The 27123-nt window shown below is 55.3% G+C and overlaps 9 protein-coding genes across 9 annotated transcripts; 6 read left to right on the top strand and 3 right to left on the bottom strand.

Annotated features, from left to right (window-relative positions):
• Nucleotides 1-470: 470 nt before the first annotated feature.
• Nucleotides 471-2785, top strand: V2A60_002823 (uncharacterized protein; the record flags this gene model as incomplete). Its single annotated transcript, XM_083254168.1, has 3 exons — nucleotides 471-568; nucleotides 722-1873; nucleotides 1933-2785. 3 exons carry the CDS (start codon nucleotides 471-473, stop codon nucleotides 2783-2785), a joined length of 2103 nt encoding a protein of 700 aa, XP_083110294.1.
• Nucleotides 2786-3698: 913 nt separating this feature from the next.
• On the bottom strand, nucleotides 3699-5408 carry V2A60_002824 (uncharacterized protein; the record flags this gene model as incomplete). Its single annotated transcript, XM_083254169.1, has 1 exon — nucleotides 3699-5408. One exon carries the CDS (start codon nucleotides 5406-5408, stop codon nucleotides 3699-3701), a length of 1710 nt encoding a protein of 569 aa, XP_083110295.1.
• A 582-nt stretch (nucleotides 5409-5990) lies between these two features.
• On the top strand, nucleotides 5991-7082 carry V2A60_002825 (phosphatidic acid phosphatase type 2/haloperoxidase; the record flags this gene model as incomplete). Its single annotated transcript, XM_083254170.1, has 4 exons — nucleotides 5991-6056; nucleotides 6115-6171; nucleotides 6231-6324; nucleotides 6379-7082. The coding sequence occupies 4 exons, from the start codon at nucleotides 5991-5993 to the stop codon at nucleotides 7080-7082; spliced, it is 921 nt and encodes a 306-aa protein (XP_083110296.1).
• Nucleotides 7083-7205: 123 nt separating this feature from the next.
• On the bottom strand, nucleotides 7206-8146 carry V2A60_002826 (proteasome core particle subunit alpha 3; the record flags this gene model as incomplete). Its single annotated transcript, XM_083254171.1, has 4 exons — nucleotides 7206-7333; nucleotides 7389-7807; nucleotides 7877-8061; nucleotides 8123-8146. The coding sequence occupies 4 exons, from the start codon at nucleotides 8144-8146 to the stop codon at nucleotides 7206-7208; spliced, it is 756 nt and encodes a 251-aa protein (XP_083110297.1).
• Nucleotides 8147-9311: 1165 nt separating this feature from the next.
• On the top strand, nucleotides 9312-11996 carry V2A60_002827 (Adenylosuccinate synthetase-domain-containing protein; the record flags this gene model as incomplete). The annotated part of the gene is made up of 3 exons (XM_083254172.1): nucleotides 9312-9318; nucleotides 9471-10069; nucleotides 10125-11996. 3 exons carry the CDS (start codon nucleotides 9312-9314, stop codon nucleotides 11994-11996), a joined length of 2478 nt encoding a protein of 825 aa, XP_083110298.1.
• Nucleotides 11997-12738: 742 nt separating this feature from the next.
• Nucleotides 12739-14499, top strand: V2A60_002828 (uncharacterized protein; the record flags this gene model as incomplete). The annotated part of the gene is made up of 3 exons (XM_083254173.1): nucleotides 12739-13399; nucleotides 13529-14185; nucleotides 14255-14499. The coding sequence occupies 3 exons, from the start codon at nucleotides 12739-12741 to the stop codon at nucleotides 14497-14499; spliced, it is 1563 nt and encodes a 520-aa protein (XP_083110299.1).
• Nucleotides 14500-14943: 444 nt separating this feature from the next.
• V2A60_002829 (mediator complex subunit MED7) lies at nucleotides 14944-15989 on the bottom strand (the record flags this gene model as incomplete). The annotated part of the gene is made up of 2 exons (XM_083254174.1): nucleotides 14944-15483; nucleotides 15552-15989. The coding sequence occupies 2 exons, from the start codon at nucleotides 15987-15989 to the stop codon at nucleotides 14944-14946; spliced, it is 978 nt and encodes a 325-aa protein (XP_083110300.1).
• A 276-nt stretch (nucleotides 15990-16265) lies between these two features.
• On the top strand, nucleotides 16266-17558 carry V2A60_002830 (uncharacterized protein; the record flags this gene model as incomplete). Its single annotated transcript, XM_083254175.1, has 1 exon — nucleotides 16266-17558. The coding sequence occupies one exon, from the start codon at nucleotides 16266-16268 to the stop codon at nucleotides 17556-17558; it is 1293 nt and encodes a 430-aa protein (XP_083110301.1).
• Nucleotides 17559-25558: 8000 nt separating this feature from the next.
• On the top strand, nucleotides 25559-25903 carry V2A60_002831 (uncharacterized protein; the record flags this gene model as incomplete). The annotated part of the gene is made up of 1 exon (XM_083254176.1): nucleotides 25559-25903. The coding sequence occupies one exon, from the start codon at nucleotides 25559-25561 to the stop codon at nucleotides 25901-25903; it is 345 nt and encodes a 114-aa protein (XP_083110302.1).
• Between the last annotated feature and the right edge of the window lie 1220 nt (nucleotides 25904-27123).

A 27123-nucleotide genomic window follows, 5' to 3' on the forward strand; every position in this document is an offset into this window, starting at 1 on the left:
CTCTCTCAGCCTGATCCTCACACCCGCCGCACGCCACGCCTCGCATCACCCATTTGCACGTTGGCTAGCATTGCTCGTCTGCTAGTCTGCTCGTCTGCTCGGCCGTTCTCGGCCTTAGCAGTCTCTCTGCCCTGTCTGCCCTCCTCAAACGCCAACCTTGCTGCAGGTTGGCTCATGATGGACAGTCATATCCCCTCAATTCCTTGACATCATGTACATTGCGCCAGCGCCTTGGTAAACATATAGCGATACCCCTCTCTCCATCATCTCGGACCCCGCCGCCGCCGCCGTCGCCGTCGCCGTCGCCGTGTCGCCGTTGTCACTCCTCCGTCTCGAGAATCCGCCGCTGCTGCTCTGCCCCTCCCTGTCACCATTGACCATTGACCGCTGCTCTCGTTTTCCTCTTCCAAAGTGGCATACATTTCGTGCCTCTCTCTCGGCTTCTGAGTCTTTCCTGCCTCTGCGCATCTATGCAGATCGACGGTGAACGACGGCCCTCTCAGAGGCTACCCGTCAACCCTCGCCGCCACAAAGTAGCTCCCGAGCAGCGCAAACGTGTTGCGAAAGCGTAAGTCTGTTCATCCACCTTCAACTAATCAAATGATTTTTTTTTTCGATTTTTCCGATTTTTTGCAATTTCTTTTTTCGTATCCTCGACCCTCTCCTCCATCTCCCATCATCATGCCCTGACTCGTCTTCTCCTTGTCTACAGATGTAATAGCTGCAACGTACGTCGCATCAAGTGCTCCGGCGAGAGGCCCTGCGCCTCGTGCGCTTCCGCCAATCGCGAGTGTGTGTACCCTGCACCTGTCGAAAAAGTCTCCGTCTCCAAGTCAGAGCTCGACGACCTCAAGAAAAAGGTTGAGCTGTACGAAAAGGCTTTGCAGGATGCCCTCCCGGACCCCGCCAAACGACACGAGCTGCTGCAGCACGCTGCCGGCAGCCCTCCCTCGGCCATCTCGCCCGTTCACAGTCCCTTCTCCACCAGTAACCACTTTGCCCCGAGCGTCTCCGGCCAGAGCACCATAATCAAATCCGAGCCTCTGGATGACGACCACACGACCGGCCGCCTCCTCCATGACGCTGACGGCACCGCCCGTTTCCACGGCGAGACGAGCGGTGCCACCTTTCTCGATCATCTCAAGGAGCTCATCGGCGCCGTCTTGCCGCTTGCCCACCACCAACAGCCCGCTCCTCACGATGGAAGCGCCTTCTTGTCCACTCTGGGAAAGTGTCCCACGGATGACTCTCGCCCACTCGATGAAAAGGATGTGAACCCTCTATTGCTTCCGCCGCCAAGCTCCATGGTCTCCATGCTCACCGAAGTCAGATACGTCGTCCAGGACGGCAACGGCGCCTGGCCCAGCGGCGGCATCTACTGGTTTGGCGACCTCGGACAGCCGCCACAAGCCCCAGTCGTCCCTCCCAATCAAGCCTCCTTTGATCTCGACGCATATCGCTTGCTGGCTTTCCCGCATGCTGCCTTTGCCATCGCCGCCCACAGCACTGGTCCCTGGCCGCCAATCAACGAGTCGGAAGACATCAAGTTTAGCGACTCATTTTTTGCGAGAGCCTGCGTGCTACTCCGGAACCCACTCGATATCGGTCGCTGTTCGATACAGGATGTCTCTGCGTTCGCGCTCATGGCATATCATCTCGTCGAGGTCTGCAAGCGAGATTCTGCCTATATGCACATTGCTGCTGCCTCACATCTCTGCATCATGCTTGGGGCACACCGCGGCTGGGTAGATGAAAAAGGCAAGCGAATTTTCTGGACCGTCTACATTTTGGATAGATGGCTCAGTTGCCTGATGGGTCGTCCGCCCGTCATCGCCGACGACGCAATCCGCATCCCGCTTCCCTCTGATGCTGCGTAAGTGGTCCGCATCTACCGACTGCGGTTCAAAAGTCAAACTAACTCGTCCCATGTAGTGGCATGCCGCCCGCAGCCGGCTTACGCGCTCACGTCGAACTCTCACGCATTTCCGGTTACGTCGTCTGCAATACCTACAGGATAGCGCCTTGGGATTCGGTGAACGGCTCCGGCGACTCGTCACAGAGTCCTGGAAAGGTCATGTGGATGCTGGAACAGTGGAAAAGCACCCTGCCCTTGCGCCTGCAGCTGTCACCGGACGGCCTGAGCAACGATCCGGCCTGCGTAATGCTGCACATGCGATACAACCAACTCATCATTGTCGCTACGCGCCCGCTTTTCTTCGTCGCCGTCAAAAAGTCCGTCGCTGAGCGTCTCATGTCGCAAGCCAGCTCCAAAGAGTACAACATACAACTGGCTCATCTCAGAATGTGCATTGACGCCGCGCGCAACAACATCAAACTTGCCCGCCACTTCATGACCATCAATCGCCACCCGAAGCCGCTCCATGCCATGCTGCACTACTGCTTCAGCGCAGCCGTGTGTCTGATACTGGAGAGCCTGGTTTACCCGCAGCAAAGCGTGTCGCCCGAACAAAACGCCAGCAGGAGCGCCGACATCCAGTTCGCCCTCGACATCCTCCACGGCTGCGCCCGCTTGAAGAGCGACCCGACCGATAAATCATGCACCGAATCGCTGCACGATTTGCAAATTCTGGTCGCAAGGCTGACGACGCCTCTCCACGTCGATCCCCAGATCGGCAACTCTCACCTGCAGGCGCTGGGACTCACCAACAGCTTCCCGCAGCCGCCGCCGCCACCGATGCCGATTGAATCCGAGCCTGCTCTGTACAATGAGCTCGTCAACTGGATGGACGACGACTGGTTCATGTACGGCACATATATGGATTGAGAAGCATAATGAGCAAGATTAGACGAAAAATGCGATGACGACTTGAAATACAATATTTTTTTTCATTTTGGTTTCTTTTTCTTCTTTGGGGGGATATTGGGAGGGAAAGGAAGGGGGGTATATCCCACGCATATTTAAATTTACCTATACAAGCTTTTAGAAGGAGCTACACAAAGCATGGATCAACAATACCTCTCTCTCTATATATATACGCATTTTCAAGGCCGAGAACCAGCATCAAACCCGAAACTCAACCAACAAAAAATAGTCTCCAACCCAGATTCAACGGTTTTCTTCTCCTTTCTCTTCCTTTTTGTCCAAGATCGTATTTTGGCTTCCTCTTTTCTCTACCGTCGATTCCCCCCTTGCCCGCACAGCATCACACATGTATATGGTTGTGGGAGAGTTTTTTTTTTTTCATCTTCACTTTCCTTCACTAGCTTTGTTATTTCTGGCTAGTCACGCATCTCTCACCATCTTGCGTACCTTGTAGTTTGGAGAGGAAGAAGGATGGAAAAGAGTAGCCTGAGGGAGCAAGCAAGCAAGCAAGCAGGTAACTGGCTGTCTGTACTGCTTGTAGTTGTTTCTTTTATACAAAATCAGCGATTATTTTAGTTTCTTTTTTTTTCTCGGGTGGTCACATTGAATCAATCCATCGATTTCAAAATTTTCGAACTTGAAGAAAAAAGAAACCCATTCCGTTCAGAATGGCCCGTCATTGTTCAAGTAATTGTGTTCAAAACCACGTGCAAGTTCTGTAGCAGTGGATGATCAATCACAAAAAGATGATCGAGGGCAAAAAGGCACATTTCACTTCTTCGACGAGGTGTAAAATCACATTATACGCAAGCATAATTTGTACAAACAGTTTCTATTGCCCCTCAAATACAACGCCACATGGGTATCATCGTGTCTAGCTCTCTGGCGGCGGCGGCGGCGGTTGCTGCGCCCCATCCATCTTCATGGCCGCGAGCTGGCCCTGCAGGCCCCTCTTGTCCACCCTCATCGCCTGGTCCAGGTGCATCTCGCCCTCTCGCAGCCTGGCCTTGCTGATGGCGACGTCGCGTTCGCGCCGCCGGCGCTGCGCGTCCACCGCGCGGTTGTGCTCCTCCAGCGCCCTCTCGCGCTTCTCCCTTGCCCGTTTCCGCTCCGCATCCGCCTCGGCGGCCACCAGGTCCGCGCCGCCGCTCTGCGACGACGGCGGTGGCGGCAGACTCTGCGCAAAAGCCTCGATCAGGGGATCGCGCACGCTGGGCGGCAGCGAAATGTACCGCACGTCGGCCAGGACGGTGCTCGGGAGCGAGCCGCCGGCCGCGGACGCATTGTTGAGCAGCGCGGCGGGCTGCGCCCTGAGCAGGGCCGTGAGGTCCGCCTTGAGCGACGCTGACGGCATCTTGAGGCGGTTGATGTGCTCGCGGTACAGCTTCTCCCGGTCCCTGTCCGGCAGCGCCGCGTCGCGCATGGCGTCCTCTTTCTTGTACTTGCGCCTGAACTCGGGCCAGTAGAGCTTCGGCGTGGCCTTGTCCTGCAGGAGCGCGAGGTACGCCACCCGCGGGTCCTGCTTCTCCTGCTGCGCGCGCTGCGCCTTGCGCTGAGCGATGCGCTCGCGCGACCACCTGTCGTGGCACTCCTTGCGCGCTTTGGTCGTGCTGAGTGCGGTATAGCGCGGGTCCTCTACAATCTTGCCGTCTTCGAGCAGCTTCTCCCAGGCGCTGTAGGGGTTGATGCGGAAGTCGTCGAGCATGTCGGTGAAGAGGAGCTCGGCGTCTTCCTGCGAGAATTCCAGGCCCTCCGCGCCGTCTGGCCAGTCCTGCGTATTGCCGTCGTCGTATTCGCCTGGTTCGAGCCCGTACTCCTCGCCCATCATTTGTAATTGCATCGCAATGTCGTCCTCTGTAAATTCAAGCGGGCCGGCGTCTTGTTCCGCCTCCTGCTCTTGTTCTTCGTGCTCCTCGGCATCGTCATCAATCCGAGGTCGTTTATTAGGATGGTTCGCAGCGTCATCGTCTTCTTGACCTTCATCGTCTGTAACTTCGACTTCTTCATATTCTGAGTCATCACCAGCATCGTCGCCCTTGTCTTCGGCTGTATCTTTGCCGCCCGTAGCCTTCTCCTGTAGGCGCTTCTTGTCCATTTCGAGAATTGCCGGCATCAGCTTCTCTGGAATGCGCCAGTAGCTTGTGTTCTTGGCAGAATTGTAGACGAAGCGTCGCGAATACTTGGTGTACACGAGGATCCACGGCTCGTGGCCCGGGATGGGAACCTTTCTCCGGGGCTTATCTGTGGGCTGTGGGCGCGGTCTCACAGCACCTTTGCCATGATCCTGGCGTTGCTGCTGCTGTTGTTGCTGCTGTGGTCCGCGATTGTGCTGGGCGAGATATGCATTGGCAACTCTTGGGTCGGCGAGTGAAGGCATCCCACTGTATGGCCCATAGGGTTGCTGCGGTTGCGCTAACGGTTCGGGGACAGAGGCGACGCCCGGTCGCTTGTATGTCGACTCTTTCGTCTCGGCATTGTAATAATATGTGTGTCCAGTCGGTGCCGTGTGTTCTGTCCAGCCTGGTGGCAGTGGCGCGCTGCTGGCCACCGCCGCCGCTGACGGCACGTATGTCGATTTGAGCATCGAAAGCAGGTTATGGGCGGTATTATTCAGTCAGTAACGCGTTCATGGGTTTTCCGCAGCCGTTCCCCGATCAATGTGCGTCTTGGGAAGTGGTTGGCGCAGATTAAGATGGCAAACCAGGTGGGAAATAAAATGCAAGCTTCTGGCTGGAGAGCGGGTTTCTGGTGGAGCTACAACGGCTACTTACCCTTCACAAGTACCCAGGCGACGAACTCGTGGGCATACCACCAAATCTAGGTACAAGTACAACTAATATCTCTAGACGAGATATGCTCGCAATAATCATTTCGGCCTCTCATCGAAGAACAACGGATTCCTTTGTCTCGTCTGCGTACAAACCATGATGCTACCAGTCAAAGCTCTGTGGGGGCACTGCGCCACTGACTGGCTGCCAAGGTTGTCTTTACGGCTGCGTACCTGAGCTCAACACCCCCAAGTACCTAGCTCTTGGTCTTGACACGTCTTCTGCATCAAACACATCAACGGAGGCGCCGGCTCAGCGATAGAGTGCGCATTCATATGGCGTAAAAGACGTATCTGGGCTGCTTATATACAAGTATACACCCCGATGAGCTCGGGACAATGGCGCTGCGTGGCACTTCCAGTCCTGTCAGGATCCCGTCAACGCCCTTTGCAAGGCTCTGGATGGTCAGCCAGCGATACCACCACTTCAGACCTAAAAGAAACTAACGGAATCACTATATAGACATCCCATGCTCCCGAATATGTTGGTTTTCTTCTGCTTCTTGCCGGCTGGATATGCGTAAGCTGCTCGTTCCTTGCAGCATCTGCGAGCACGCGACACTAACTCACCCGTGCCAGCTGGTTCTCTTCGTGACCCCGTTTCATCGCATGTTCAGTGTTGATGACCTGCGAATCTCGTTTCCCCACGCAGAACATGAGCGTGTGCCTGTCGGTGAGACTACTTGCTTTTGATCCCGTTGTTTTCGGCCATCCTAACAAGCGGCAGTCATGAACTTTGTATACGCCTTCTTTATTCCGCTTGGGGTGCTCGTCGTGTACAACCTGATTATGCGGTCGCCAGTCGCCAAGCACGAAGTCACCTATATTTCCTTCATGATCTCGATCGCGTTGACATTATTCCTGACAGACGTCATCAAGAATGCAGTCGGCCGACCGCGACCTGACCTTTTAGATCGATGCCACCCCAAGGCTGGAACCACGGCCCATACGCTAGTCACCATTGATGTATGCACCACTGCTGATGGACACAAGCTGCAGGATGGGTGGCGATCATTCCCTTCTGGCCATTCGTCTTTTTCCTTTGCGGGACTCGGCTTTGTGAGTCTGTACTTTGCTGGTCAGTTTCAGATCTTCAGGACGGCGACCGGCGGCCGTGACCTCAGCCGTGCCCTCTTCTGCCTGACACCGCTCGTGGGAGCGGCCCTTATTGCCATTTCTAGATGCGAGGACTATCGTCATGACGTGTATGACATTTGTGTTGGGTCGATCCTAGGCTTCACCATAGCATACTGGAGCTACCGTAGGCACTGGCCTCCTCTGACCAGCCCGCTCTGCTCCCAGCCTTATCCACCTCCAGGCACTGATAATCAAACTTGGCAACGAATCCGCGATGAGGAAGCTGGGCCAGAGGATGCTGGTTTCGAAATGGGCCAATTGAGAGGCGGAGGCGGAGGCGGCAGCAGGAGCTAGGCTACGTTGACGATATGAACCATTCAGAGACATTTTGTGTCATGTTTGTTATACATAGTTCAAGGAAGGATGCCTTCCCTCATATCTATCAGCCCAGTTCAGCCCAATTCCTTGCATGTGCATTTATTTCTCCTCAGTCTCTTCGTTCTTGGCCAGATCATGCTCCTTTAGCAAAGCCGTGATTTCATCCGCGCTCCATAATCTGTGGTACACCTTGCCGTCCTCGGTCTTGCCTACTGTAGCGAACTCGACTAAAAAAGTATAAGTATCAAGATAAGTCTGGCATTGAGCGACGGAGCTGCTTACTCTTTTCGCTGCTCAGCTTCGTGGAGTCCATGGTCTTGCTCAGGACCTTGACGGCCATAGCGCAAGCCTCCTGCAGCGTGCAGTCTTCCTTATAATCCTGCTTCAGCAGACTCTGGGCACTGGCATTGTTGGCTCCAGCGCTGGTGGCTTTCCAGCCGCCGTAGTTTCCTGACGGGTTGCTGAGGTACAGTTGGAACTCTCTACGGGGGTCCCAGCCGGCGTAGATGAAGGAGACGCCGAACGGTCGGAGACCGCCGTGTTGGGTGTAGCCCTGCTTGAGATCGCAGAGTCGGCGTACGAGCTGTTCGCAGGGAATGTCTTCGTTGTAGGTTAGGAGATATCGCTGGGCGGCTTGGCGGGCGTAGTTGATGAGGATGTTGGCATCGGCTGTCATGCCAGCGACGGCGCAGATCATGTTACTGCAGGTGGCGGGGGTCAGTGACTGATCAGGTTGCGGACAATGACGTCGGAGATTCATTAGGACATACTCGTTGAGGACGTAAAGCTTTTCGGCAGAGGTGTCCTGCTCGAGAAGCTTGGATGTGACCTTGCGCTCGGCAGCGAGAACGATGCCGTCCTTTGCCAGGATGCCAATGGCGGTACCGGCATGGGAGATGGCTTCGAGCGCATATTCAACCTGATAGAGTCGGCCCTCGGGCGAGAAGATAGTCGTCTGAGTTCTAGTTAGGCTGGAAGCGTTCTGATGGAGCTGTGATGGTGAAGGCGCTACATACTCTCGAATCGTAGCGACGAGACATGATGACAGCGTCGCGGGCGCGCGGAAACTACAAATGGGTCGTTTCTGGTAATTAATAGGAGAGATGACGAGGGGACAGAATGGAAGCCGCGGGTAATCGTGGCGATTGTGTGTTGCAAAGGGCCAATCGTTGGTAGGGTCACGAAGCTCAGGATGATGGGACGGCTGGTATCAAGATCAAGCTCCAGGCACGGCCGCCGCGTAGCTCGTTGTGAGGGCTGCTGGCTGGACAGAGGAGAGGTAAGGTTAGCTTGGGCGGGTGTGGAGTGGCTAGCCGAGGATTGGCCGTAGTTAGTCACCAGCGTGTGCAAACAGCACAGAGCACTTTGCGGTTGGAAATCTGGCCTGAACCGTTAGGCATCCACGACTGTCCACCAAAACGCCACCTGCCCGCGCCAGTCTGGGCTCGCGTCACTGTCTGTCGCTCACTGATGACCTATTTTATTAGGTGCTTCTAGGCTTCTAGGCTGCTTGGCTGCCAGCTGCCAGCTGCCAAACCAAAACTGCTTCGACGCTTGTAATTCGCTGAAAGCCTCCACCCAAAAAACTGACGTATTTTTGCTCGGCTCGAATTTCATATCCTCCTCCCCCCCAAAGCAGACAGGCAGCTTTTTCTTTTCCCCTCGCCACCTTCATCACCATCATCACCCTCTCTACAGACTCTTCGAGCTTCTCGGCGTATCGGTATCCATCACTCCTCCCCGTCTTTACGTGCTCTTTTCATCTCTTCCCATCTCTTCCCATCTCTTCTCATCTCTTCTTCTACATTCTTCCCAAAAAGTGGGCTTCGGACCGCTACGTGACCATCTCAAAGTCCTAATAACTGCTCAGACACAGGGGCTAGCCAGCCTCTCCCAGCCCACATCGGCAAGAGGAAAAAATCAAAGGGGAACCACTCCTAATAGCTACGCGCTCGCTCGTCACAAACGCGACTCTGGGCGTTTTTGCGCCAGCCTACGCAACCCATTTCTGCTGTTGCAAATCCGCAAGATAGACACAGACTGTTATACTCTGTGGCGTGGGGATATTTTCGCGTTTAGTTCTGCTTAAAGCCTGCCTACTCCGTAAACCGCCCCATACCTGTTGGATCAGGTACCTAAACAGTAGAATACCATCGCAGGCGAGCCTCCTGCAACTGCATATTGCGCTGCGTTGACCGAGTAGCCATGTCCGGTAAGCTATAAACCACCCCATTACCTGAGTCGCTTGCGCGACTCTGCGCCCCCGAGATGGCGCGCGGCGCTGATGTCGCGCGACGTCGTCCCTGCCCTCCCCCCCCCCTGATGCCGCTCTTCTCGCAGCTCATACTAACTCTTTCTTCGCAGGCGAACCCGAACCGAGGCGCTCAGTCCGCGCGACCAAGGGCCAGCACACAAAATCCTTTGACGAGCTCGAGCAACCCGCTGCCCCCAAACGACGCCAAACGAAGAAGTCGAGGAAGGCACAGGACGAGGAAGAGCAATCCCAAGAGCCCGAGGAGATTATCCGATGCGTCTGTGGCGCTACGGAGCAAGACGAAGACTCGGGCGAGGCTTGGATCTCGTGCGAGACATGCTACGCGTGGCAACATAACGTCTGCGTCGGCGTGAGCTCATATGAGGATGAGATCCCAGAGTACTACTGGTGCGAGCAGTGCCGTCCGCAAGACCACAAAGAGCTGCTAGATGGCATCGCCAAGGGAGAGCAGCCGTGGATTGCTCGACGCAAAGCCCACGAGGAAGAGGTGGCAAGCAGAAAGAGGAGGGGTGGTAGGAAACCAAAAGGGAAACGCGCAAGTGATCCAAAGGACGAGATTGAAAAAGATGGCCGGGGCAAGGCCAAGGCCTCGCCAGCTCCAGACGCTACAGCAAAAGATAGACGCGAATCTGGCGGTCGACCAGGCAAACGAAAGTCGCGGGACGACTCTCAGGACGGCGACCCAAAGGTATGTATCAACACATTAAATGTTCAGATGGAGCCGGCCACTAACGACTGTGCAGAACTCCAAGTTGCGCCGCGTCTCGGCAAACGATTCATCTGCCGGGGACGTGCAATACACACCGCCAGCTGACTTGGCCACAACCATATCCGACTTACCGACTGCCAGAGCTGGGCCGGCCAAGGCCCTGAAAAAATCAATCCTGCATGTCTTGTCAGCAATGGAGAAGAATAATGCTGCCAAGATTCCCAAGGATAGCACTACAGAGAGCACATCGGAGCTGTATGCTCTCCAGATCGAGCGCGCAGTCTTCGATACGCATCCAGCCAGCAAGGGCCAGAAGGAATACAATCAGCAGATAAAGTCGCTGACGTTTAACCTCAAAAACAATCCAGAGCTTGTCGATGGTCTGGTTCACAAGGCCCATTCACCGGCAGGGCTGGCAGTCATGACATCGGAACAGCTTGCATCTGCTGAAATGCAGAAGCAGACGGCGGAAATGAAGGCCAAGGCAGAGAAGCAGTCCATTCTCTACACTGGAGAGACGGGCCCTCGCGTTCGAAGAACCCACAAGGGCGAAGAGGTTGTGGAAGACGAGAGCATGGCGAATACTAACGAGCTTCCAATACCTCGCGGGGGGGGCGCTCGACGTGGTGCAAATACCGACTCAAGCGAACCGATCAAACGAGAGTCCATGAGCACTGACTACGACATGGCTCAGTCGCCCAAGCAACCGGATGATCAACGCTCGCCCAGCCAGTCCAAATTCAATATTTCTGAAGTCTTCTCTCAAGTCAAATCACCAACCCAGGCGCAGCGTCGCCGACCTTCCGCGCCTGTTCTCAACACGTCGGGCCCTGGTTTTGACCCTGACGTTGACCGAATGCTGGAGGACGAGAATGACTCACCGCCCTATTCGCCTACAGAAGACTCAACAGACCCCGACATTGTCTGGAGAGGATCTCTGGCTATGAGCTCCATCGCGGACTTCCAGGCTACTGGAAAGCACGTCGGTGGTGCCAACTTTGCTAACCTGGGGCACTGGTCCAAGCTCATTCCGAAACGCATGACTGTAGCCGGCCGGATTACGGAGCAGAGTGCCATTGAGTATCTTTGCAGCCTTCGTTACAGCAACCTGACCGATATAGTCGTAGTCGGTCTTACTCCGACCTCCCCGGAAGCGCAGCCGGAATACAACGCCCTAGTTGACTACTTTGTCAGCAAGAAACGATATGGTGTCGTCGGTAACAAGGCTGCAGGCAACGTTCGGGATACATATCTCGTGCCTGTTCCTCCTGGGGAGAACAATCACCCCGAGTTCATGCTGAATTTGGTTGATAACTTCATCCCCAAGACGCGAACCGAGCCCATGCTGCTAGCAGTCTTTGTGTACCGTAATGAGCCTTCCGAGACCATTCAACCAAAGAATGAACCTATTGCCTCTCCCTCGACACCTGCAGTAGCTACCGCGCTGAACACCGAGGGATATGCACAGCGAAGCAACTCGATTCCCGGCCCTGGGTTCTCGCCTGCCACGCCACACGGCGGCCTTGCGGGCTCCCCTTCCAATGGGAACACGCCCGGGCAGATAGCTACTCCGATTCCATCGCACCTTGCGCATGGCCGTGCTCCGCCGCCCGCACCCACACCACCCAACGCCTCGAACCTGACCAGTCCCCCGCCACCGTTTGCTCAGATGACGGAAGCTCAAAAGATTCAGGCACAACAGGCCGGCCAGCACACAGCCCACGAGGTTCTGGGGGCCTTTGTCAAGGTCCCCACCGTACAGTTTCTGCTGCCCCAGGCACACCAGATGTCCCGCCGCGAGTGGGAGATTATCAAGTCGATTTATGAGCGGGAACCCAAGGCTCGCGATGATCTCCAGTACCTAAGCGTGCTACTAGAGAAGGAAAGCGGGCCGAAAAAGCCGTGAGCTACCTTTCTCTAGGCCCCTATCCAACGCCCTTGCTAGTCATTATTCTCTATGGTGGGATTCTGAGTCAAATTGTATAAATGTTGCCTCGTAATGTATTATTAATAGCCGCGCTGGTGCTTCGAAGCCGACGTCTCCATACGCTACTTTGTCGTTTCTCGAAGGGAATGGTTCTACTGTTAACTTTGGCGCAGGTAAGAAAGGGGAGAGGAGAAAAGGTCAGGTAAAAGTGGGTTTATTTAAACAGAAAAAAAAATGGAATTGCATATTAATTTTCAATCGTGGGAATGAACAGCATGTGATGACTCAACAGGGGTTTGTCAACGGGTGAATGATTTCATTTCTTGTAAAAGAAATCACAAGCGTAAAAGGCTCTAGACGCACTGGGCTCCCGTTTCGTCGGTCACGGTTCGTAATTCCGGAAGCCGTATGAATCCCGTGCTCTAGCGTCGGTTCCCATCCATCAACGACAAACTTGCCGGCGCTCGGCGCTCGGCCGGTGAGAAAATGCAGGATCTGATAACTCTTATCAGATCCTGGCTCTCGACCGCCTGCGTCGTGCGTCCAATCACAGCCATAGCCACCGCAGCCTTATTTCACATGCCGTAAATGTCTTATAAAGAACACCAGCTCGCCTTTAGTCTTTTCTTCTTCTTCTTCTTCTTTTGCGCTTCACTCTAAACTTCTATCTTACTTTTCAATTGCAAAACTCTCGCTTCAATCTACCACGTTTATAGGCGCGATGGCTGTTTCCGACGGAGACAGCATCGAAGTCATCCCCATGCCCGGCCGCGACGAGCAAGACCAACCGGCCGCGGCCGCTGCTGCTGCTGCCATTGGTCTCTCCAGTCTCGCAGCGGGGCACGGCAAGGGCGAGCAGCCGCCGCCGCCGCCGCCGCCGCCATCGGACCCGTTCCTCGTGGCCTTTGACCCGGACTACGACGCGACCAACCCGCTCGACTGGCGCGCGGGCAAGAAGTGGATGGTAACGGACGTGCTCTCGGCGACGGGTTTCAACCGCATCATGGTGTCGACCATGGTGGCGCCGGCGCTGCCGGCCATGGGGCGAGAGCTCGGCATGGGCCCGACCGCGGCCGCGCTGTCCATGTCGGCCTACCTGCTCGCGACGGCCTTTGGCCCGCTCGTCATCGGCCCGCTGTCCGAGGTGTACGGCCGGCAGGTGGTGCTGCACGGGTCCGGCCTCTGGTTTCTGGTGTGGAACGTCCTGTGCGGCTTCGCCCATTCCAAGGAGACGCTCATCGCCGCGCGCTTCCTCGCGGGCTTCGGCGCCAGCGCCATCTACTCCCTCGGCGCCGGCGTGCTGGGCGACGTGTGGCGTCCGGAGCAGCGGGGCCGCTCGCTGGGCATCTACCTGCTGATCCCGCTGCTGGGGGCAGCCGTCGGTACGTTTAGAAAAAAGACGGAAGAGGGTACCCTTGGGGGGAATTGCGGGGGTGGGGAGAGAGATGGAGGAAAGCAAGACAAGGGTGCTGCTGTACAGTTTGCTAATGAGATTCGGGTATATTAAACAGGACCCATCATCGGTGGCTTCATTGCCATGCGCTCCGATTGGCGCTGGATGTTCTGGTCGACGTCCATCTTCCAGGCCGCCATGATCTTCGCCTCCCTCTTCTGCTTCCCCGAGACGTACGGACCGCTGATCCTCCAGCGGCGCGCGCGCAAGCTGCGCCGGGACACGGGCGACGCGCGCTACCACACCCTCAGTGAGCGCCGCGACGGCACGCGGTCGGCGGTGGCGCTCGTCGCGCGCGCCGTCAGCCGCCCGACGCGGCTGCTCCTGCGCCACCCCATCATCCAGGTGGTGTCGATCAAGGGCGCCATCGACTACGGCATCCTGTACATTGTGCTGTCGACCTTTTCCGAGCTGTGGATGCGCCAGTACGGGCAGTCGGTCGAGATCAGCGGTCTGCACTACCTCGTCATCTCCGCGGCCGAGATTGCGGGCTCACAGCTCGGCGGGTACATCATGGACTGCGTCTACAGGCGTCGGCAGCACCGTGGCGCGCACGTCCCCGAGTCCCGTCTGCCGTACATGATTCCCTTCCTGGCCCTCGGAGGCGGCGGCATGCTCATGTACGGCTGGGTTGCGCAGTACAAGCTGCATTGGGCCGTGGTTGATGTGGGTGTCTTTATCATGCTGTTTGGTCAGCAGTTGAGTGGAATTCCGAGTACGTTTGCTTCTTCTACCTAGCTGTTCCATGCTAGGATTACGAAAGGATTGCTAACCATCTGTCTAGTCAGCGCCTATCTCATTGACTCCTACGGAGACCATGTAAGCAGTGCCATGGGTGCGACACAGTTTCCTAGGAGCCTCACAGCGTTTCTGTTTCCGCTCTTCGCGCCCTCAATGTATCAAGCATTGGGATACGGATGGTCAAATACAATCTTGGCCCTTGGCTATTTGGTCATCAGCATCCCACTGACAGTACTGCTGTGGAAGTATGGCGCCGGGCTTCGACAGCGCGCAGGCTCGTCATATTAAGAACTGCTAGTTGGTAGAGTAATTACGTATCGAGACAAGTCAAGATCGTTTTAGTAAGACGCGTACTTAATATACCATTCAGCTTTGGCAGCTACCAGCTATGGGTATCGATGTCGCTTCATCCGGATGGTAGATATATCGCCAGCCGTGGCAGTACTGGATCCTGTATCGATATTCGCGTAAGCGAATTCTATGGAGCTCGCGACATCAGCTTTGCTCCTGGTTGTGGTACTTGTGCAGCCACCTGACTGTCTCGGGTGACGTGGCTGCAATTTATGATCGTCCAATGCGCGAATATTCACGCAAGTGCGCGTCATTATGGTAGTACCGGCCCCATGCTACCTCACAGCAAACTTGGTGCTGTTGCACTTGTCTATACCACAGCAAAGAGGCGTCCTTTGTACATGGTTTGTTTCTTATTATACCTTGTCCCTCCTTTCAGGCTCAGGGGAATATATCGTCCACAGACGCCCAAATCTGCCGTTCTCTATTCCAGTCAATGTTTGAATCCTTTGCATCTTCGGCGCGCCGCTTCTCTTCCGTTAGTTGCGTTGAGCCGGCCCCTGAAGTTGCCACAGCAGCAGCAGCAGCGCTATCACTCAGGCCTAAGCTTCCCAGACCTTCCAGCAGGCGCTTCGCCTTGTCGACTTGCGTTCGTATGGCTAGCGTCTCGGTGCGCGTGCGGTCCAAGTGGTCCTGCATCATCTCAATCGCTGACTCGCGGGCTTGGTGCGGGCGATACTCGTTGAGGATATGGTGTATATTGATGAAGAGCGTCCGCAAGTCTTGCACCTTGGCCTCGGCGTGCGTGGGACTTCGCGAGAGTGCGCCGGTAAGCTCAAGAAAGTTGAGCAATAGCGACTTGGACAGACGCTTGAGCTCGAACGCGCGGTCGTAGTGCTTGGCGTCCCTGGCGCTCGACTGGCCCGAGGCGGGGAGATTGGTGATGCCTTGCTCTTCGAGTGTCGGTAACTGATCGTTGAGCTACAGGGTGGGAGAAACGGACGGTCAGTCATGCGGCGCAGCGAACTAGCTTCTGTCAGGCTTCATACCATGTACTGATCTCCAAACACACGCCATCGCCCGTCGGTGGGTTCTGGAGGCGGCTGCAGGTACGTCAACTCCTCCGGGAGATTCGTGATTCTAGTCTTCGGCTTGTAGCTTTCGTCATCTGTCACTCTCTGCTTCTCTTCCTCGTCGTGTTCTTTGCGCAGATGATCATAGCTAGCTATCTTGTCGGGTGTAAAGTCTTTCCAGAAGGGCGGCGGGTTGGGAAAGGTTGACGACAGCGAGACGGCCTCCTGTTCCTCCATGGTTTCCGTTATGAGAGTGTCAAATAGACGGCTCGCATCGTCATCTGAGATGGCCGATCCGAGTGCGTTGTAGTTCGGACCCGGGATGAAGATGGGAAGTGGGCTGTCCGGGTCCTGCGAGCCTGGAGACGGCGTGTGCAACACATCGGTTAAATTACGGCGGTGAGAGCCCTCCATCCTTGCAAGTGACTCGATTATCCAGCCTCTTGACTTTTTTGGCACTTTTGTCGTTACTACGAGAATCTGGAAATATTTGGAAATCCCGTCTAGCCATTGAGCTTTATACTTTTTTTTTTGCCGTGGTGCGAGAAACCCAGAGGGGTCGAGGTGCAAATGCTACGTATACTTGGGTGCACCAATCCATGCATTACCAGTAGTGGCGGTACAGACGAAGCTCCGCGACTGTGTGCTCCCCGTCACTACTTCTCGTCTCCAACCAAATCACGCTTCAAGATGGCCGACGTGCGAGCGCTGCTACGCCAGCAGCGACAATCCCGTCGCATTGACCACCCTTACGCTGCGTACAGCGACGCAGGCAAGCTGCTGTGCACCCTGTGCCGCGAGCAAATACGAGCTGAGAGCCAGTGGGAGTCGCACACCAAGGGTACAAGCCACCGGCGACGGGCCGTCGCCTCTGCCACGGCCGCCGCAGAGTCAGCTCCGTCAGAGGATGCAGAGTCACTGAATGAGAAGGGGCAAGCAGCACAAGCACATGACGCAGCCGCCGATGACCTGGGGGGGCAGGCAGAAGATGAAGAAAAGAAGCCCAACGCCGGCGATGGCACCGAGATGACACGGACGCAACCACACAAACGAAAGATTAGCGACGCCGACGATACCGACGCCATGGATCTAGACGACGCTGTTCGAAGAAAGAGAAGCCGTGGCGACATTTCCATTGACGTCTCGGCCGCCAACCACCGCCGAGACGGCGGCGCGGACAAGGACAAGGACGCAGAGGCCTCGACGACGAACGCCCCTGCCCGCCGCGACTCCAACCGCACGCCACCGACGCTGGCGCGACGCATGTCCTCGACACCCTCCCGCGGCGTCGAGCTGCAGATTCCCTCGCGGCCGGCCACACCCGCCCACCGTGATTCGTCCTCGTCGTCGACGCCGGGCATCTCGAGCCTCTCCGGGCTCACGACCGCCTCCGCCGCCGTGGCCGGCGCGCAAGCGAGCGCCACGCCCTCGGCCACTCACGGGAGCATCGCCGCCGACAAGTTCCCCGACGCTCATGTCGATGAGGACGAGTGGGCCGCGTTCGAGGCTGAGATGGCCGCCACCGCAGCGCCGTACGCCGACGACGCCGTCATCTCCGCGCCCGCCATGAATGCCGAGGAGTCTGCAGCTGCTGCTGCTGCTGCTGCTGCTGGTGCCACCGGCGGGCTGATCAGTGGCGAGCAGGGCGGCGGCTCGCGCAAGAGTCGCGCTGACCTCGACATCGAAGGTGAGCGCGAGGATGCGGCGCGTGCGCGCGAGGACGAGTTTGACGACATGCAGCAGCTCGAGGCGCGCGTCAGGCGCCTCAAGGAGAAGCGCGAGGAACTACGTAAACGGGCGTCGAGCATAGGGCAGAGTCATGCTCCTGCAAGGCTGCAAAGTCAGCTGCCCGATGCAGACAGCAAGAGTCCCGCTGCGGAGAATGGAGCTAAGGAGGGTGCACCGGATGACGACGATGAAGACGACGAAGACGACGACGATGAGGAGGAGGATGACTGGAACGGCTTCAGATTCCGCAAATAACGGCGTTTTGCATTCTGCATGTCGTTTTTTTTTTTTTTGAAGAAAGAAAAAAAACAAATCGAGCGGCTGTCGGCCAAAAGATGCGAGTGGCAGACGTTGCCTCAGTTTACGGCGCATCACGGAGTTTAATTTTGAAATTCACAACTGGGCAGCATATAACAACACGGCGAGATCTGTATTTTACAAAGTAGGGGCAGTTCTATTCTCCATGTAAATAATAAATGTGATGAGGAAGCCCGCATTCAAGGCAATAATTGTTGAGGCATGACGCCGCACGTCAAATCTCACATACGAAGCAGCCATCATCGTCCAACTCCGCTAGCGAACAAGAGGCTTTCCCGGCCAAAACACAGATATAGGCATTGCAAACAAGTACAAAGAAACGGATCATTGCTGCCTAACGCAGGGCTGTATGTTGCTCTTCTCGGCCGACTTGCTCCCAAAATCGAGTAAGTCTCCAAACCCGGCCCACACCACGTACTTCATCTCGGTGGCGAGCCCTCTCCTCTCGCTCCTGCACCTCCCCCCGCCACTTGGCAGCGATCCACCTTCTAAGACCGTCCTTGACTTTTTCCTTTTCAATGGCCCTGCGCTTGGCCACCAAACCAGGGACGACGTGTACAGTAGTCATGCCGGGGACACATTCCGGGGGCAACACTGCGCGTTGGACTAGTGCCTCCGGTGAGGGGCGAGCGGCCAGGCGACGGGACAGACGAATGGATACTAGAGAGCGAGCGAGTTTTCGAGACACGACTGACGTATGTGTGAGGAAGATGGAGCGGGTAATGAGATCTTCCAAAGAGAGCCGGTTATGCAGGGCTAGTAAAGGAGGGAGGGTGAGCCGAGTGCGCCTGAGGCGGTATCGATGTAGAACTGGGTCCGCGCACAAAGAGCGCAGGTAGTGACATGCCTACAGCCGGATGCCCGAGTCAGCAACGTGTGTATGCATATATTCACGGCGAAGTGTGGGTGGCGCAAGGCGACGATGGTGTCAAGGTGATCGAAATGGAAAAAGTGGCATTGGGCTGCTTGCAGGTTCTTGGCGCGGTGGGAAAGTGCCTTCAGTACTTACCCGTGAAGTAGGCAAAAGGTCGCACACGTCAAGATAGCCCAGAATCTGGAGCATGATCTCTGCTGGCAGCGCCTGTAGCGAAGGGTCGTGGGCCGAAGGACCCAAGTTGCGTGATAGGGATACCGGGGTGTAAGTCAAGCCGCGGAGGCCAAACGCACTACCCGATGCGTCGTGGCAGTTTGCGAGGGCCGGCAGAGGAGGTTGGGCACCATATGGGTGACAAGTATCTGGTAATGCCGTTGTGCTGGTCCCTGTCGCAACTACATCATCGTGAGGCGCATGCTCTGGCAGCGGTCGAGACGTGGCCGTGGGGGCGTCAGCGCAACAACAACAACTAGAGACAAGCAGTCTGCGGGGCTGAATCATGAGCTGTTCATCTCTCAAGGCGGCGGGTGGAAGAGCATGAGAAGGCTGTGGTGGTAGGATGCTGTCGGGATCCATGGCAATGGGCGGCTGCAAGCTGCGGACCAGTGACAGTATTCGCGGGGGCCGATGCTGGTGAGGCCCGATGCGGCGGCCCGGTGGAAACTTGGCGTTTTGGGTATGCAATTGTTATCGTTCGTGGCTCGCTCTACCGATCCTTTTCGGGGTAAGCAGGATGTTGTTTTCCTCCAGATTAGGCCAAGGCAAGTCGACTGAATAGCCACAATGAGGCGGTCGTCGCATGAGGTCGCGGATTCGCCAGACGTTTTACGCAACCGTCCGGGCGGCCATGCCTGGGTGGGACTGCGGCCGCCACAAACACGGTTGCACGCCGCCTGGCGGAGCGGTGTCGACCAGGAGAAATTGGAAGAGAAAAAAAAAGATGAGATTGGGAAGGGCAGGCACCGCGGGCTGGGATACGACGAGCGGAATGCAGCTGCAACAAGTTTTGCAGGTGGGCAAAGAGGGAATAAGTTGACCGAGGCGAGAAAAGCGATCGCTGAAATCGGCCCCAGGTTTCACGGCGCAAGGCTCGACCAGAGTGATGCAAGACGCACGTCCGAGGGTGGGTCGGTCGAAAGATGCTGAAACCAGCGCGTCTGGTGTGGCCGAGGAGATGCTGGCAAGGATGATTTCGATAGGCTGGGCGTATATTGAGGTCACGAATGATGGAAGGGGGGCATGGAGGTGAAGGGATGAAGTTTGCCGAGACGAAATGAGCAAAGGACCAAGACAAGTGTTGATCCGTTTGCTCTGGCAGCTGGCAGTTGGCAGCTGGCAACCCGCTGCCCATCACGGAAGTCGCTGTCGCTACTTAACTACTTGACTCGTAACTAACGCCCTCGGTTATTAATAACTACCTAGGTACCAGTAGTATGTACATGCAAGTAACTCGCCCAACTTACTTACTTAGGTGGTCTCTAGTACTTACTTACCAGGCAAGTACTTAAGTAAGTATCTGTAAGTACGGAGTCCTTGGTCCTGTGTTTACGCAGTCCACCAGACTGGCGGTACCTGCATCTTTGCGGCGCTGCACCGCGAATGCACAAGTCACTGTGGATCATATATCAGGCAGCAGTTTATAAAGGCCCTGCAGCGGCAAGGAACAGATGAGCAGGAAAATCTAGCATTATGATGCGGGGAGCAGAGCCTTTTCGATTGCGAGGGATATAGCCAGAGGGCGGGCCTGCAATACTAATAGGTAGATGATCACGCTAGGCGCTAATGGGATGCAACCCGATCAGGGAGGCGATCGGCTAGGAAGTTGCCCGTAAAACTAAGTTACCCTATACTAGAGTTTAAACTTTTGACGGATACTGAGTAGGATGTACATCACTTGCTTGGAATGAAAGGGTGTGAAGGGAGGGGGAAGGAAGCTTTTATGACAGCTCCTGTTTATTCATTCAATCTCCCTTTTCTGTTCCGGGACATCTTACAGTTGTCTTGGCAGTGTTGGCTAGCGACTATCATACGAGGCCCTATAACTGAATCATGAACCTCGCTTCCCCGCAGCGTTATATCAGGTTCCAAACATTGCATAATATAAGACGATTCCGGACCAGACTCGGAATATCATGATGAAAAGACGGTGTAGAAATTCGAGGCACATTGAAACTTGGTCATTCGCGGCCTCTTTTCGGATCTATCCCTCTCTCATTGATTGCTCCCCTCGTCGTCCCAGTGATGGCCAAGAAACAGGCCAGAAACAACGTCCCTTTGCCCCAAAACAAAGGCCGCCTTCTAAAACAGTGTCTTGGAGGTCCGAAACTACATCATCTCACATGTAGATTCTTCACACTACGGCTTGCTACCGTCTCTTACACGCCCTATTGCACGACTTATCACCCGGCCGCAGGCACACCCCACATTGAAAGTGCTTGCATACCGACCTGTGCCAGAGGTCATGTGGTGAGAAATAATGGGATCAGAGCATCACAGATATAAAGAGATATGACACACGTATTGCTCCATCGTCAAGCCGCCGATACCCCTCCCTGGTGCATCTTGTACGCCGATGATGCAGGCTCACAAGTCAGATCCCTTGACCGCAACTTGCAATAACAAACAACAAAGTTGATCGATTTTGAAAAGAGAACAAGGCAAGAAAAAAAAATAAGAAATTCTTGCCAGCCTCGTGTTTTTGCGCATTAGCCTGGAGCCTTGTCTTAGCCTTTTCCTGAATGAGCTGCATTCTAAGCCCGCGGCCACCTCGTACGCGGCCCGTTCACGCGGCCACCAGAGAACTCCAATCATAAACCGGGTGACGCCCCCCCCCCCTCTCAGCCGCCATATCATGCGGCCATCCCCTGCTTCGTCACAGTTCCAGATTATTGCCGGCCAGTGATATCATCGACGGCTTGCTGGGACCGACACGTTAATCCGTTTTGGAGGAGAGGTACCGGAGCTGAGAGATGCCGAACGGCTGTCTCAAAGGTAAATTAACCTCAGCAGGGGCGTTGAATTACCGGCGTCGCTTAGGAATATTGAGGACGTAGCTATTGCAGCATTGCTGATTGGGTATAACTGCAGCGGCAATACTACCCATGTTCCGCCCCCAAGCATGAGCGGGAGAAAAACAGTGATCTCCTCAGTGGCGATTCGAGAGACCCTCCGCTGCGTTACTCTGCCGTTCGATTTGTTTCGGCAGCTTACATGCTTGTATTGGGTCTCGAAAATTCTGCATCGAAATCTGTCACCATGAATCTCGAGAGTTGCGATTGGCCGTGGACGTAACCCGGTATTCTCTCGGCGATCGTACATACCGGTATATGTCGCTTCTGCATGCATCACTGCCGTTAAAGACACCGGTAGAACGACTGTGGCTCGGAACATTCCCGCTGTATCAGGCAAACTGCCGTACTCAGTAAAGACCAGCGACTCGTCGGCTGTCCGCCACCAATGGATAACAAAGCACCCATGCGACCCATTTACCCTTGCCATATTTCAATAGAAATCCGTAATTCAAGGGTGTAGCGCCAAGACAAGCCTCAAATGCCAGGATTATTACCCAGTCATGGTATTATTCAATTTTTGAATCGTCTACACTGACAGTGTGGACCGGCCCGTTGCTGTGACCAATGTATTTGCCACGTAAGGATGCCTTACCTCACGAGCCTTTCGCCCTCACTGATCATTAGTGGTGCCCTTCACGGCACCGAAAGCACGGGGAAAGGCCGGACTCGACAAGGATTGCGTTGTCGTTTGCTAAAATCAAATGGTCACGGTGGTTGAAGCGGCCGCAGGCTACCAGACGCCTAGTTTCAGTTTCGGGGACAAAATGCAAGCCGCACATCTGCCAAGCGAACTTGCTGCAGGACGGAGCTCAGTGTCATGATAAAAACTCGCAGTGGAGACTGAGTGTAAGCATGAAAACGTTCTTCAACTAGGAAAAAGGCAGACTAGAAGGTGTGGGACGAGTTGTCGGACGAAGCGGATGGCTTCCCCGCTGGGAAATGTCTTCAGCCGTTGCCGAACATGTCTCGCCGTCCTGTAGGATTTGTTCCAGATGGCAGCGGGCGTACAGAAGAAAGTCATTTGTACCAGATTCAATAACGGCAGGCAGACACCAAAGTTGCCTCAAGAGAAAAGTGGAAGATTGCCCACGCAAACCTTGTCGCGGCTAGACACACCCCTTCAATAGTTGGCCTCATGCAGTGCAACCGGAACACCTCGACACATGCTGCCGTGAGTCGTACTGATAGTGTCGGCCTTGTCTTTTAACGTCCGGTTTGTACATCTTTCAAAGCGGAAGAGACTGTGGTCGGCGGCTTTTTGTCCACGAAGGATTGGTGTGGCTTAGAGGTAGGCAAAAATCACTTCTTTTGTTTTTCGAGGGCGTTCCACAGTCTCCAGGATGGCTGCAGAGCCACCCGAGTAAAGTAGTAGCATCCGGAAATTTGACTGTCGCTCCAGAAAGCCTCGGTTCGCGACCCAGAACACAGGCAGGCTGCAAAATGCAACCACGAGGAGGGGGGGGTTTATGAAAACAACCTCAACCTTTGGTGGCTTTCTTTCTGGGGATCATTGCGGTGAGACCGCCGCCTATGCTTGCCGCCATCATGACAGTCGAATGACAAAAGTAATTCTACCACTCGTGCCACGTCGCCCGCCTCACTTTCTCGGGGCTCGTCCCGAAAGTAACGGACAGGCGGGGGCGAGTACTGGTACTCTGCTCCATGGCACGACTGAGGACATGGGCAAAGGCTCCTCATTTCCGTGCCTCCGCTACCTCATGTGAGGCATTGGGTATGCAAATAGCGAGTGTGCTCCGGAAAATGTGTCCCCCTACACTCTGGCTTGCTGATGGCCACTGCTAGACGGCTCTGTTGCCACACCTCTGTGTTGCGTTCCAGGGCTGCTTGTCCAGCGTACCACAAGACTCACGGTCATATGCCGCACTATAAACGGAAATTAAGCCCAGACCAATGGAAGCTGGCTTACAATACATTGGAAGCCTTGTCGTGCCCATTTTCTGACTTGTCAAGGACAAAAAGAGTCAGACTGGCGGCCAAAGTGTGCTGTCAACGATGGTATCGTAGTTTTGCGTTGCATGGGGAAGCTGTTAAACCTCGCACCACAGATATCCCGCTCGGTGCTAAGAGCCTGAAGTGTCTGAACCAATGGAAACGACGTCGGCTTTCGAGTACTGCTAGAAAGCTGTGTTACCCGTGCCATGGTTCCCTGTCTTGCGTTACCACAACCGGCTTGCCACACGAATAAGCCAAGTGCCAACATGATTGATAACGGACAAACAAGAAGCGCCTCTTGATTCTGCAAGTGTGTGAGTACGGGCGCGAATACCATGAAACTGTTAGTGTAGGTGTGTGTGTGTGTGTGTACTCCGTACGTGTGTGTGTGCTCTTGTGTGTGTGTGTGTGTGGTGCCGCCGTGGTGCGAGGGATGGGCTCGGCGCTCTCTCAAAGTTCGCTGCTGTCTCAGGCCACCTTGATATTATATCCACCAGCTCGGGGGCCAAGAGCCAGACTGCAGCCCCGGCCCTCACCGAGAATGACATTGCAGCCATGCTCGTCATCAGCGGTTAAAAAAAATAATTAGCCCCCTCACTTCCCTCCTTCTGGCGAAGACGAACCACGACGACCCACTGGGCCGCAGATCTGGCCGCCTGCTCCTCCGTCCGCGTTGCGGCGTGCTGAAGTTGGGCGGCGCTGCTGTGAAAGAAGTGATGATGCTAGAGCCTAGCAGGAGGGGTAAGGAGCGCCACTAGCAAGCCCTTGTAATAACATGGCTGCTTTGCTGAGCTGCATTGTGCATGCAATACAAACGAAGGTGGTGTGCATTCCGGATCTGTGCAAAGGCGCACCACGACCCGCTGCCACGTCTCTATTCTCGCAAGGAACACGCCCCTAGTGATTTGGGGAAGGAGGGGATCTTATGGGGGCGGTTTGGTGCGCGTGTGGTGTGTGTTTTGATAATTATCCCGGCTTTCCTTGGGGCGCATCCTTGCATTGGTGTGCAGCGAGAGCATCGCTCTGCATGCTGCAGTGCTCTCTACATGCAGGCATAACGCCGTATCTTGTATAGGCGATTCAACTGCATCTCGCCCGAATCTGCTCCGGAGTTTGTAGTGTTGGACTCGATTCCCGGCCAAAAATCCTGGCAGTCTTTGGACGACGAGAGGGGCGTCGACCCCCTTGTGGATGTGTGTGCCCAAGCCGCACCACACACTCACATTTTAGCACAATTAGCTAACGACGCTGTTGCAGGGTCTTGGGCCAGAGACCTTCACACCAACTTGGGTAACACTATACACCCGCAGCATTACCCAGGAACGTGTCGTGTAGGTGGCCGCATGCGCGTGTTGTTCAGTGGGGGAGGGGTGTGTGCATCAGGGCGAGATGTTGACAGGAGACAAAAGCATGGGGCAGAAAGTACGGATACCCAATGCAAGTGTACAAGCCTCTTTTGCTTTTCTTTTTTTCTATTTTTGCAGAATCTATACCCAAATGACGATTGTTGGCCAGCAAAGGAAACGGTGATTGTTGGTCTCGGAAGTCCCACTGCGGGTTGGGCCTTAAGTCAATGCAAGCCAGACGCGGACGAGCGACGGCCTGTTGAAGCGGCCTTCTGTTCGATCAGGTATATAAGTTGGCTGGGATACCCGAGCTTGCTCTCTTGCCAAAAGGTTGTTTCTCTATCTTCAGGTTCGCTGCGCCGTGACGCTTTATCGAATTCGACTCTGGGCGATTGAGTTCCGTCTACCGCATCTACTCACACTCTAGGCCAGAGCCTGGTGTCCACTACCCCCCCTTCCTGTGTAGAAGTAAGTTGTGTTGCATCTTCTGTTCTGTACCGAAAGTTACCCAGTGGCGGATCCCGGAAAGTACTCGCATGTCTCCAGGATCGCTGGGTGGGTTCCGTTGCTAAGTTGACTGGCTGACATGCTAGACCACTCGCCGGCTTTTAGTCGTCACCATCATCTCCCTCTCGTACTTGTCTTTGATTCGGTGTACTGTCGCTCGCGGTTTCGGTCGATACTCACCTGACAATGTGCTACTTTGAAATGACGCTCTGGAGCTGTGGCTACTGGCGCTGGGGCCACTTTCGTCAACAGTGCAACAAAGAATACCGCATGGGCGAGACTTGCGGCCTTAAGCTCGTGTATGACACGAAACGGGAAGCAGATGCCTGCAAGCTCTGCCACGACATAGAGAAGAAGCAGAGACGCTATGACAAGATGGCTCGCGACGTCGAGCGCTGGCAGCGCGAGGGCAACCGCAGAGCGACGATTGAAAGGACATGTGGAGAAATGCGAGAGGTGGCGGATCAAATTTACCGCATGAGAGACGAACATTACCAGAGAACCTCCTCCCTCGGACAGGTATGCACATGATGGCCCTGCCGCGCGAGCGATTGCATGATGCGCGGCTGCATATTGACACCTGCGATCAAAACGGCTGACGAAATTTATCCCAAAGTGACGAGACGCACGAGTTGTGTAACGACGAAAAATCACGAAAGTTGTGGTGACCCCTCACCAGCCGACCACATTGATCGACCTAAATATGTGTGGCATAAGCGGGCAAGACGGCGGAACGGAGCGCGCTCTGCCAGCAGCAGGTCAGATTTGTTGCGGGTTGTCGGCGAAATGGACCAGTCATCTGCCGAGGCCGCGAAGCGTTATGTTATTTGGAACATCTGGAACATGAATTGGACGAAGAGTTTTCTTTGTACTCGAGATTATTTCACATCAGTAGCACGAGCAACAATCACAGACTGCGTAATTCATCCTTTGAAATGGAAAAAAGGACTGCTGAGCATTGTGTCGCCCCAGTGTGTGTGCCGAAGCCAAGCGCTGGGAAGTGTATTTCAGCAGACGCAGTGGCTGCATATGCGCAAGGCAGTGCTAAAAAGTCAGTCTTGTCTGGGGCAATGCTGCTTGTCTGTGAAATAAGTTTGCAGGCCCGCATATGCGGTTTGACTCGAGGAAGAGCAGCCAGCCGCTGCTTGTATGGCGCCGTCTTGTGTCAACTAGGAGCCGAAAGCAGTCGTGATAGGGCTTAGCAGCCCCAGCGAGTCTCTCGCTATCCGCTTCGAGCTTTGCAAAACGAGCAGCCAGAGCCCCATGGCCTGACTTGTTGCTTGAAAAGGTCGCGCAGCAACACCACTACCCTCCCCCCTCTCCCCGTGCTAGCGAGCTGGGCATACGTACGGGTTGCAGGGCACCGGCATTCGCCCAGGATGTACGGAGTACAGCCAGCCCAGTGCGACAAACCTTCCCCCGCCTGCGGGCCATTAAGCTTTTTCGCTCATAAGTGCTCGGTGACTGTCGCCCACGTTGTCACAGGCCACTGAGGCTTGGTGCGTCTCCCGGACACCCTGTGATTAGTCCAAGACGCACACTGCCTGCTGCGCTGCCCGCTCGCTCGCATGGTGGAGAATGATGTTGGAGGCTTTCTCGGACAAGCTTCACCTGACCGACATTGACATGATCTGCCCAAGACCAAGGCCAGCACGAGTAAACGGTTTGGTGGACAAGCGTGCCCCGCTGACGGGATGGCGTAGAACGGTGGAACGGGGGCCAGGGCAGACTGACACGCCAAGCATTTGTCC

This window comes from Cordyceps javanica, chromosome 2 (assembly GCF_051103115.1).
Source record: "Cordyceps javanica chromosome 2, complete sequence".
Taxonomy (NCBI): Eukaryota; Fungi; Ascomycota; class Sordariomycetes; order Hypocreales; family Cordycipitaceae; genus Cordyceps; species Cordyceps javanica.